The sequence below is a fragment of the Nematolebias whitei genome, chromosome 8 (assembly GCF_014905685.2).
Source record: "Nematolebias whitei isolate Nwh7 chromosome 8, NemWhi1, whole genome shotgun sequence".
NCBI lineage: Eukaryota > Metazoa > Chordata > Actinopteri > Cyprinodontiformes > Rivulidae > Nematolebias > Nematolebias whitei.
Window position 1 is genome coordinate 44,383,561 of NC_056505.1, and position 11,782 is coordinate 44,395,342.

At 40.5% G+C, this 11,782-nt stretch overlaps 1 protein-coding gene across 1 annotated transcript; it reads left to right on the forward strand.

The window, feature by feature from the left end:
- Positions 1-6,593: 6,593 nt before the first annotated feature.
- On the forward strand, positions 6,594-6,736 carry LOC119413571 (activated RNA polymerase II transcriptional coactivator p15; the record flags this gene model as incomplete). The annotated part of the gene is given in 1 exon segment (XM_037680626.1): positions 6,594-6,736. A coding segment is annotated over 1 exon segment (80 nt), but the record flags the coding sequence as incomplete, so codon positions are not given.
- Positions 6,737-11,782: the final 5,046 nt, after the last annotated feature.

The following is an 11,782-nucleotide window of genomic DNA, read 5'->3' on the forward strand; positions in this document are numbered from 1 at the left end:
AATAAGTTCGTCAACTGTTCGTCTTGTAAACTGTCAAAATGCACTTTTTCTGTTAAAAATTGTAACGAATCAATTCTGAGTTGTACGGAGTCTGCTACTCCGGTCTCAAAAACGCCTTCCTAGCTATTTAAACAACTCGTCCGAACCTTTTCAGAACCGAGCCGGTCCAGAACCGCGTCTGGACCGTCTTTAAACAGAATGAAGCGTTTTTACCCAAACCCAGCTTTTAGTTACCACAACAGGCGTACAATTTCAGCTTTCACAAGACATATGACACTATTTCAGCTTTCATAACATCGCCAGCGTAATACAGCGTAAACATGCAGAGCCAAGCTCCAAGCGCGCAGCTCCAGCACGCTGCGTAAACATGCAATGTTTTGACTGCTACTTTCCTCATGCCAACATGTAAAATCAATCTTTACACGAATACGCAGTCCATTTATGAGCACGTGACGGGCCACCAAAATGTGGATGAACAGATATATTCATCAATTAACACGGATTCCTCATTTTTCTGGACTGAATAAAACGTGCATTGAATTTAATGAAATGCAAACGTGAGACGTCATTTATCTTTGACCCATCAAAATGAATGCGGTCATTTATTTACAGAATCAAAGTTTAACATCAAACATTTACATTAATTTGGCAAATTATGAAAATAACAACATAAGCAATCAATCAGGAAAAATCATACGGCCATGATTTTTCCGTTGCTTCACCACAGACATTTATGAAAACTGTACAATTATGATCTTTTACCCACACGGCGGTGGATGAGCACTTTACACAGACATTTCTAAATATCTGGAAGAATTTCTACTTGAGAGAGGAGTTTAAAGATGGGAAAGAAGTTTAAAGAAGAGTAAAAGATGGGGTTTGAGGGAGTGTTGAACAGAACGGCACTCTCCGGGCTTTCTTCAGCTTCTTCCTTACAGTACACTTAGGTGGTGAAATCGACTCTTTTACCTGGAGATGTCTCAGGCGAGATTCCGTTTAACGCACCCTTTCAGCGTCTCCGTAGGATGCTGTTACTCGTCCGGAGTAGCGGCGAGATTCTGTCCGCCACAGCTCACCTCAGTGAAGATGTTATAATCCCATGAAACTCGGAAGAGCTCTGTTGTCATGTCAGGATCTTCCCGGCTCACAGAACTGAACAGAGACCCAACTCCCACAGAACTGAACTCTCACAGCCCTCACAGATCTGACAGAACTGAGTAGACCAGGAAGTACCGACATTTTAAAGAGCTCTTTTCCCGGTTCATTCGGGAGTCTCCCCATTGGCCAGAACCGACCAGACGGGGTGTGTTTTGTGACGTAAAAGGTTAGAAGGCAGCAAGAATTGTTATGGAACAGATCAGAAATGTTCTCACAGACAGAGAGAGTTTTGTTTTGGCGAGTTTAAGAAACAGGTGCCAAAACCCCCCTGTTGACGTCTGAGAGGATATAAACAGGACAGTTGTTCCAACGCATGTCTGCTTCGACTCCTGACCCTGGAACGCACACTTTGCTCATTCACAGACAGAAATCAGAAAATGCATAATTACTCTGTAACAGCTTTAACATGAGTTCTAACTTTGCATGAGAATTAAAAATCATTACACAGTTAATAAAATTGATTAGTTCACTGCAACATCTAAAATGGTTTAAACTAACTAGTGAACTTAATCTGAGGTCAAGACTAAGCCTAAGGTCAAAACTCTTGACCTTAAGAACCTTGTGGGACAGGAACTGTCATTTTGTTGATTTGAAACCAGAAATACAGGTTCACCCATCCTGAGACTTTCTTTCTTGAAAATTCAAGTGAAAGAACACTCTTTTTTTATTATCATTACTATTTTACAAATGTTGATAATCAAAGTGTCTTAGTTCAAACCATTTTAGATGTTGCAGTGAACTAATCAATTTTATTAACTGTGTAATGATTTTTAATTCTCATGCAAAGTTAGAACTCATGTTAAAGCTGTTACAGAGTAATTATGCATTTTCTGATTTCTGTCTGTGAATGAGCAAAGTGTGCGTTCCAGGGTCAGGAGTCGAAGCAGACATGCGTTGGAACAACTGTCCTGTTTATATCCTCTCAGACGTCAACAGGGGGGTTTTGGCACCTGTTTCTTAAACTCGCCAAAACAAAACTCTCTCTGTCTGTGAGAACATTTCTGATCTGTTCCATAACAATTCTTGCTGCCTTCTAACCTTTTACGTCACAAAACACACCCCGTCTGGTCGGTTCTGGCCAATGGGGAGACTCCCGAATGAACCGGGAAAAGAGCTCTTTAAAATGTCGGTACTTCCTGGTCTACTCAGTTCTGTCAGATCTGTGAGGGCTGTGAGAGTTCAGTTCTGTGGGAGTTGGGTCTCTGTTCAGTTCTGTGAGCCGGGAAGATCCTGACATGACAACAGAGCTCTTCCGAGTTTCATGGGATTATAACATCTTCACTGAGGTGAGCTGTGGCGGACAGAATCTCGCCGCTACTCCGGACGAGTAACAGCATCCTACGGAGACGCTGAAAGGGTGCGTTAAACGGAATCTCGCCTGAGACATCTCCAGGTAAAAGAGTCGATTTCACCACCTAAGTGTACTGTAAGGAAGAAGCTGAAGAAAGCCCGGAGAGTGCCGTTCTGTTCAACACTCCCTCAAACCCCATCTTTTACTCTTCTTTAAACTTCTTTCCCATCTTTAAACTCCTCTCTCAAGTAGAAATTCTTCCAGATATTTAGAAATGTCTGTGTAAAGTGCTCATCCACCGCCGTGTGGGTAAAAGATCATAATTGTACAGTTTTCATAAATGTCTGTGGTGAAGCAACGGAAAAATCATGGCCGTATGATTTTTCCTGATTGATTGCTTATGTTGTTATTTTCATAATTTGCCAAATTAATGTAAATGTTTGATGTTAAACTTTGATTCTGTAAATAAATGACCGCATTCATTTTGATGGGTCAAAGATAAATGACGTCTCACGTTTGCATTTCATTAAATTCAATGCACGTTTTATTCAGTCCAGAAAAATGAGGAATCCGTGTTAATTGATGAATATATCTGAGCATCTGTTCATCTACACTTGACCACTTATGAACCTCTGAAAAGAGATCCAGGAAGTGGTTACAAGAAGAAGTTGATAGATTGCCTGAAAGTTTTGGAGCAAGACAAGGCTATTGACCGTATTCTGTATCACAGACTGTACTCAGGGAAGGCCACACCTAGTCTGTATGGTTTACCTAAAATTCACAAACAATGTGTACCTTTTAGACCAATTGTTAGCATGATTAACTCTGTCACTTACAATGTTTCCAAATATCTGGCATCTGTACTCATCCCTTTAGTTGGCAGCTCAGAACACCACATACAGAACACCATGGACTTTGTGGATAAGGTGAGGGATGTCATCATGGAGATTGATGAAACAATGGTCTCTTTTGATGTCACATCACTCTTTACATGTATTCCTGTTGGTGATGCAGTAGAGGTGGTCAGTTTAAGTTTAAAATCAGACACCACTCTGAGCAGCAGGACCACACTTTCCACAGAACAACTGTCAACTCTTGAAACTGCCTGCAGTCAACCTACTTCACATATGGGGAGCAATATTTTAGGCAGAAACATGGGTGTGCTATGGGGTCTCCAGTTTCTCCTATTGTTGCCAACCTGTACATGGAGGAGGTAGAAAAGAGAGCCTTGACGTCGTTTTCAGGGACACCACCAAGTCATTGGTTCAGGTATATTGACGACACCTGGGTTAAAATTAAATCGCAGGAAGTCCAACATTTTACTGACCGCATCAACTCTGTGGATAAATACATCAAGTTCACACGAGAAGATGTAAAAAATATCAGGTTTGCTTTCTTGGACTGTGAGGTCTCAGTCTCTGATAGAGGATATTTGCAAACTGAGGTGTACCGCAAACCCACCCACACAGACCAGTATTTGCAGTTTGACTCCCATCACCCTTTGGAGCACAAGTTAGGAGTCATCAAGACTCTGTACCACAGAGCAGACAGCGTCCCCACTAGCTCAGGAGCCAGGCAGAAGGAGAAATCCCACACAAGACAGGCTCTAGAGCAATGTGGATATCCTAACTGGGCCTTCCTGAAAGCAGAGAAGAAACCCAAACAGGACTCCAGTCAGCCATCAGGTGAAAATGAGGAACCCAGACCAGTGGTCATTCCATATGTTGAGGGAGTATCAGAGAAACTGAAGTTTTTTTTCTAAGCACAACGTCCCAGTGGCTTTTAAACCCCAAAATACATTACGACAAATCATCCCAAAGATCCAATCCCCCGGCACAAACAGAGTAATGTTGTGTATGCTGTTCAGTGTCAGGAGGGCTGTGATCAGTCTTACATAGGGGAAACTAAATGGCCACTGGACAAAAGGATGGCCCAGCACAGAAGAGCAACAACATCAGGCCAGGACTCTGCGGTCTACACTCATCTCCAGGCCAGCGGTCACTCTTTCAGGGATGAAGATGTTCACATCCTGGATAGAGAGAAACGATGGTTTGAGAGAGGAGTAAAGGAGGCCATCTTTGTGAAAAGAAATCATCCATCATTAAACAGGGGTGGAGGCCTACGTGTTCAATTGTCCCCCTCTTACAATGCTGTGATTGCTAGTATCTCTCAGCCCTCTGTGAAAAGTAAACAGCCATCAGTGTGTTAATGATCCATTGTTAGGCCGATGGTCCTTCTTAATCATGTGAGCAGCTGGTTTTGGTTGTCAGCAGCAAAACTGGTTGATCCACTCTGAGAAGGTGCTATTTATAAGAGTGAGCTGAATACAGCTCCTCAGACAGAGGAAGTCTTTCGGATGAAAGACGAAACGTTTCTAAATTTTATTTGTTGTTTTGCTTTGTTTTGTTTTTTTGAATGTCCAGAGGACCAGATTTATTAACTTTATTAGATTTAGTTTAAAACATTACTCTAATGTGAAGATTATTAGATGTGTTCATAATATTTAAGCAGATCTTCGTAAAACTAGCTTAACTTTGTTTCAGTGAACTGTTGAAGCACCATTACATTTATCCTCGTGAAACATGTGTAGCTACTTTTACCAAGCCTTAAAAAAACAATAATTCCTTTGGGAGTTGGACCTTTTTATAGCTATTATTAATCGGTCATGAACAATTTAAATTGGCCTTTTTGAAAGAAATTAAATAAATAAAAACATTAATTAAAAAGAATTGTAAATTAAATTTTTACTGAATAATCCATCCATCATCATCCATCCATCTTCATCCATCCATCACTTCCTCTTGTTCTCAAGTCAGGTCTCGGGGGCAGCATCTTGAGCAAGGAGGTCCAGACATCTCTTTCCACAGCCTTCTCTTCCAGCTCTTCTGGGAGGACTCCAAGGTGTTCCCAGGCCAACTGAGAGACATAGACTCTACATTATGCTATGTCTCTCAGTTGTCCGGGGTCTCCTCCCAGTCGGCCATGCCCGAAGCACTTCCTTAGGGAGGCACCCAGGAAGCATCCTTACCAGATGAACCACCTCAACTGGCTCCTCTCGATGTAGAGGAGCAGTGGTTCTACTCCGAGTCTCTCCTGATAACTGAACTTCTCACCCTGTCTCTAAGGGAAAGTCCAGTTACCCTGCAGAGGAAACTCATTTCACTCTCCTGTATCCACTATCTCATTCTTTCAGTCGCTACCCAGAACTCGTGACCATAGGTGAGGGTAGGAATATAGACCAACAGTACACAGAGAACTTTACCTTACAGCTCAGCTCCCTCTTCACCACAATGGACTGGCACAGAGTCTGTAATACTGCAGATGCTGCACCAATCAGTCTGTCTATCTCACACTCCATTCTTCCCTCACTCGTGAACAAAACCCAGAGACACTTGAACTCCTCAGCTTGAGGCAGAACCTCACCCTTGACCTGAAGAGAGAAATCCACCTTTTTCCTACTGGGGACCATGGCCTCAGATTTGGAGGTGTCAGCAGCTTCTCATCCCACCTGCGTCACACTCGGCTGTGAACCGCTGAAGTGAGAGCTGAAGATCATGGCACTATGTCAGCAGGACCACATCATCTGCAAAGAGAAGAGATGGAATCCTGAGGCCACCGAACAGGACTCCCTCCTCCCCCTGGCTGCACCGAGAACTTCTGTCCATAAAAGTTATTAAAAGAATCTGTGAGAATGGGCAGCCGTGTTGGGAGTCCAACTCCCACCCAGAAGGGGTCCGACTTTTACCAAGTAATTTTAATTAAATTAAAGGACTGTAACTTCCTGTGAAATTGCAGCGTGAGAGCTTACCGCTAAATGATTTTAGCTGAAAACTGCAGAAGAAGCTAAAACCAGATGAAAAGGGTTCATTTCTAAACTGTTACTGGGAGTTGAATTTGAACTTTACTGAAAGCAGGTAAATAAAAGCTGAAACAGCAGAAATGTAGCTGAAATGAGCAGAGGCTGAATAAATCACAAAGGTGGAACCAGTTCTTGAAGACCATGGCTGATTCTAACAGAAAACAAAACATCCAAGGATGTGAATGTTTTTATAGGCTCTGTGTCAGGGAGCAAAAGTAAAAAAGATAACGTTAATTACTTTTGGTGTAAAATTCAGTGTTGACACGCTTTTTTTCTTTCTTTCAGGTATTGCCTTGAATCCTGAACAGTGGAACCAACTGAAAGAGCAAATTTCAGAAATTGATGATGCAATTAAAAGAACATAATCATTCCTTGTCATGTGACCTGCTGAACTAATTGGACATGTTTGTTGAGCAGTTGTACTTTTTTTTATTAGATTTAAATTGCTTTAATGTAGTTGTCTGTATACATTTTGTCCACGACTGAAACTTCATCTTGAGACGTTTTAGTGAAGCTGGCCACCTTGGTGACAACTGTAGTCCAGCGTAGTGACGTTTTTGTATTGAATAATAAAGTACTGCACTAGTTTATTGGTTTTCTTCTGTAAATATTCTTGTTTGTGGTTTTGATGCTGTACATGATTTACATGAATGAACACATTCTTTCATTTGTGGGAGTTAGATATTTAAATCTAGTTTTAAATCTCTACAAAGTCACTACATCAGAACCTTAACACTTGTAAGTCTTTGTAAAATTAAACATCCACATACTCCACCATTTGTGCAGGATTTGACAGAAGGATGTTTTGGTCTGAGTTTGACAGAGTTTCTGTGATTTTCATTCATAGAAAGTGGAACATAATCAGATTTTCACACAATTCCTACCAGTAGATAAAGAGAACCCATTTAAACAAATGATACTAAATATTATACTTGGTAATTTATTTATTGAGGAAAATGACCCAATATTACATATTGTGAGTGGTAAAAGTATGTGAACTTTTGCTTTCAGTACCTGGCATGCGGCAATACCTACAACTAAACGTTTCCAGTAACAGTTGATCAAGCCTGTTCACCAGCTTGGAGGAACTTTAGCCCACTCCTCTGCACAGAACAGCTTCAGCTCTGGATGTTGGTGGTTTCCTAACATTAACTGCACTAATTCAGCTCAGAGAAGATGGTTCAAAACTACAAATCAGGATGGAACAAAAAAGATTCCCAAGGTCCTGAACATCTCAAGTTCTGTTAAATCTGTCATTGAACAATGGAAGGAGAATGTGTAAATCTACTAAGAGCAGGTCGTCCTCTCAAACTGACCATGAAGACAGAACTGCGAGAGCACAATATCTAAGACCACTTGGAAGGATTCACATGCAATTAGTTTCTCCACTAAGAAGATGGCACAAGAAAAATCATGACTGGTGGATTTTTTTAACAAACTTTATAAATAAACCCCAATAAACACAAGATCGGTCTTTATACAAGTTTTTTATTTATTTTTTTATTGAAAGGCAGAAAAGTATGAATTCAAGACTAAGCTTGTTAGGCAAAAGAGCACAGATATGAAGTCCCATTCATCCTTTATAGAATAGAAACAGCCTTTATTGTCCCACGGATGGGAAATTCAAGTGTAACAGCAGCAACAGATAAAAAGATAAAGATTTAACACAAAAGTTCCTAAATGTTAATAAACAATACAATATATACAGAAATATGATAAACAATATCAATAATGTGTAATGAGACAGCCAAGAGATGGATTTAGCTCAGGGGTGCTCTCTTACATTTTATAATATCTGAACTAGTTCAAGTACATGATATTATACTTAATTTAAACGGATTCTTTCATTTTTCTGGACTAAGTGATATTGTGCTTAGAAGTACTGTGTTGGAGATAGTCTATTCAGTGACATGAGATGTTAATTTTCTTTGACCCATCAAAATGAATGTGGTCATTTATTAACAGAATCAAAATTTAACATCAAAACATTGTACACTTGATTATTCTGACTGAATGCAATAACACAGCTTAATTAATGAGCTTTACAATGAGAAATCATACGGCCATGATTTCTCACTTGCAACTAAAATACAACAGACATATCTTTAGATCTTAAATTAATGTCTGCAGGCTTAGCTTATCTTTTTACTGGCGAGATAGAAGAGATGGAGTAAAGTTTAACGAGGGAAAGTGGATACTTAGGGTTAACTAAGATAATAAAGAAAAGATGGGGAGTTATCTTGTTTGAAACCAGATCGCACGTTTCCCAGTGATTTCGGCTAGATGTACCCGAGCGTCGACTCTTTACCTTGGTGGGGTTTCAGAGAGGTCTTCTCCTGGCGTCCAGCAAGGCTGAGTCTTTTTACCTCCAGGGATTTATCCGCGTCTCATCAACTTGGGATGACGAGGCTGACTGGCCCAGCTTCCAAAATAAACTTCCCCGAAAGATAGGATTAAGTTAAGTGGAATTTCAGCAAACGTGCTGAACTCCTGAGATGTTGAATAGGTCTTTGGCGTAATGACCAGAATCAACACTCCAGACAGGTGTCATCTTTCAGAAAATGACCACCGTGGACTTCACCCTTGCAAAGTCGCACTGTCTTCCTTCTCAGCAGAACTCTCTGTTCTCCATGGAACTTCTGTTCTCCTTCGGAACTTCGGTTCATGTCTCCCAGAACTAACTGGAACTAGGAAATGTCGACTTTTAAAGAGTTCTGTTTCCGGTCCCTTTTAGGAAGTCCTGATTGGTTGAAAGAACCAACAGGGGTGTGGTTTTAGTGACGTCAGAGGGTTACTACAAGTCAGCAAAACAGTGAGATGTTTGGGAACAGACTAGAGAAATGTTTTGGAGAAATGACAGACTACAGGTGCCAGTAGCTTCTTATTTCTGTCTGAGAGGTTTAAAAACATGACAGTTCGTTCCAATAACTTCTTTCTGACTTTCGACCGACATCACTACTTCTCATTTCAGACAGAAGATCAAAAAATGCATAATTACTTTGTAACAGACATTAACTTGATTTCTACTTTGAATGAGGATTAAAAAATCATTAATACTGTTTCACAGTTGATTTAAAATGAGTGGTTCATTTTAACATTTAAAAATGATTTGAACTAACACACTTTTGATTATCAAGACATTTGTAAAAATAGTAATGGTAATATAAAAAGAGAGTGTTCTTTCAATTGATTGGTTCAGGATACAATTAGAAAGTCTCTGGATGAGCTAATTTGTATTTCTGGATTCAAATCAATGAAATAACAGTTCTTGTCCCATTAAGGTCTTCAGGGTCAGGTTTTGACCGGAGGCTTAGTTCACTACAAATGTTCAATATGTATTGGAACATTGATAAGGACAGACTATTTACAATGCAGTATTATAGGCAGAGTGTGTGTTTTAGCAGAGGTCAACATGTATTTAATCCTTGAGTTTATTGGGAGCAGTGATGGTTGTAGAGTCTAACAGCTGCTGGGAGGAAGGACCTGCGGTAACGCTCCTTTGTGCATTTAGGATGCAGTAATCTGTCACTGAACGAGCTGTCCAGTTCAGCAACAGCTTCATGCATGGGGTGGGAGACATTGTCCAGCAATGATGTTATTTTAGCTAGAGTCCTGTCTCCCACCACCTGCACTGGGTCGAGGGGGCATCCAAGCACAGACCTGGCCTTCTTGGTGAGTTTATCTAGCTGCTGCTTCTCGGCTGATGATAAGCTGCTGCTCCAACACACAACACCATAGAAGTTGGCTGATGCCACTACCGAGTCAAAGAAGGTCTTCAGGAGCACCCCCTGTACTCCAAAAGACCTCATTCTCCTCAGCAGGTAGAATCTGCTCTGACCCTTCCTGTAAAGTGCATCAGTGTTGTTAGACCAGTCCAGTTTATTGTTCAGGTGAACACCCAGGTACAAACTGGATTCCAAAAAAGTTGGGACACTAAAATTGTGAATAAAAACTGAATGCAATGATGTGGAGGTGCCAACATCTAATATTTTATTCAGAATAGAACACAAATCACAGATCAAAAGTTTAAACTGAGAGAATGTATCATTTTAAGGGAAAAATGTTTCCAAATTTCATGGCCTCAACAAATCCCCAAAAATCTAAAAAAGTTAAATCTGGTCCTCTGGACATTCAAAAAAACAAAACAAAGCAAATCAACAAAAAAATGTAGAAACGTTTCGTCTCTCATCCGAGAGACTTCCTCAGTGTGAGGAGCTGTATTCAGCTCAGTCTCTTAAATAGCACCGTCTCAGGGTGGATCAACCAGTTTTGCTGCTGACAACCAAAACCAGCTGATCACATGCTCAAGAAGGACCATCAGCATAACAATGGATCATTAGCACACTGATGGCTGTTTACTGTTCACAGAGGGAACTCTGTGAACAGTAAACAGCCAGCAGCTCATCTAACCAGCATGGCAGTCATCACGACGTTATTGCAGTGTGCCATGTTGTTCCAATAATAAACAAAAAACACTTTTTAAGTTTCCACAATTTTCCCAAGGACAAAGAAATACGTTCCCGTTGGGTGAGAGCGATCAGGAGAGATGAAGGGCCAACTTTTAAAATCCTTCGTGGGAGCACCCATGCAGTCTGCACTTTGCCCCAGAAGATCTAAATTCATCAGCCAGTTGAAGATCCTGGATCAGACGAGGAGCGGTGCCATCTAGATTTTGCTGGAATGATTGGGGTAAATGGAGGGAGGACAGTGCTGAACATTTTTAAAAATAAACAAATGTGTCATGACCATGAAGTGTCTGAGACGCTCACAAGCTTGTGAGTCAGTTTATCTGTGACCAAGAAAGTGTCTCGGTGCTGCTGGCCAGGATGACTCCCAGGAAATGCCAGACCCTGGAAACTGTACAGAGAAGGCATCGCCTGCAGGTGCAGTGGCAAAAGATCAACTCTGCCTGCCATCCTTCTCTGGATTATTATTGCAGAAAATGTCTTGTAGAAAAAATATATGGCAGTGAACAACACTGTAACCATCTTGTGGTTGTATTCAGAACATTTTGGACTTGCTAATGGTTGAGAGACTGTCAGTAAATACATGAAATGATTTGAATGAGGAGGAGCAGGTTTATACTTTATGGAAAATATATAATATTTTGTGTTTTCCCCTTTGAAAAAAATTACATATCTTCACCTCAGAACTGTCAAGGCAGTAACGAGTAAGTAATAGGAGAAATGCTGTAATACAAAAGATATTTGATAATTGAACAGGAAATTGATGGGTGGATAAGTGATGTCTATTAAGATTTATATTTTCTTTTCCCTTAGGTCAACTGGATGATGCCGCACAGGGAATTCAAGAGTTGCAGAGACAAGTTTTGCCTCTAGAAATGGAAAATCCAGCAGCTGACAATTAAGAAGTGCCCGTGTGTGTATATACATACACACACACATATATATATATATACATGTACATATGTATATATACATATACATATATATATATATATATATATATATATA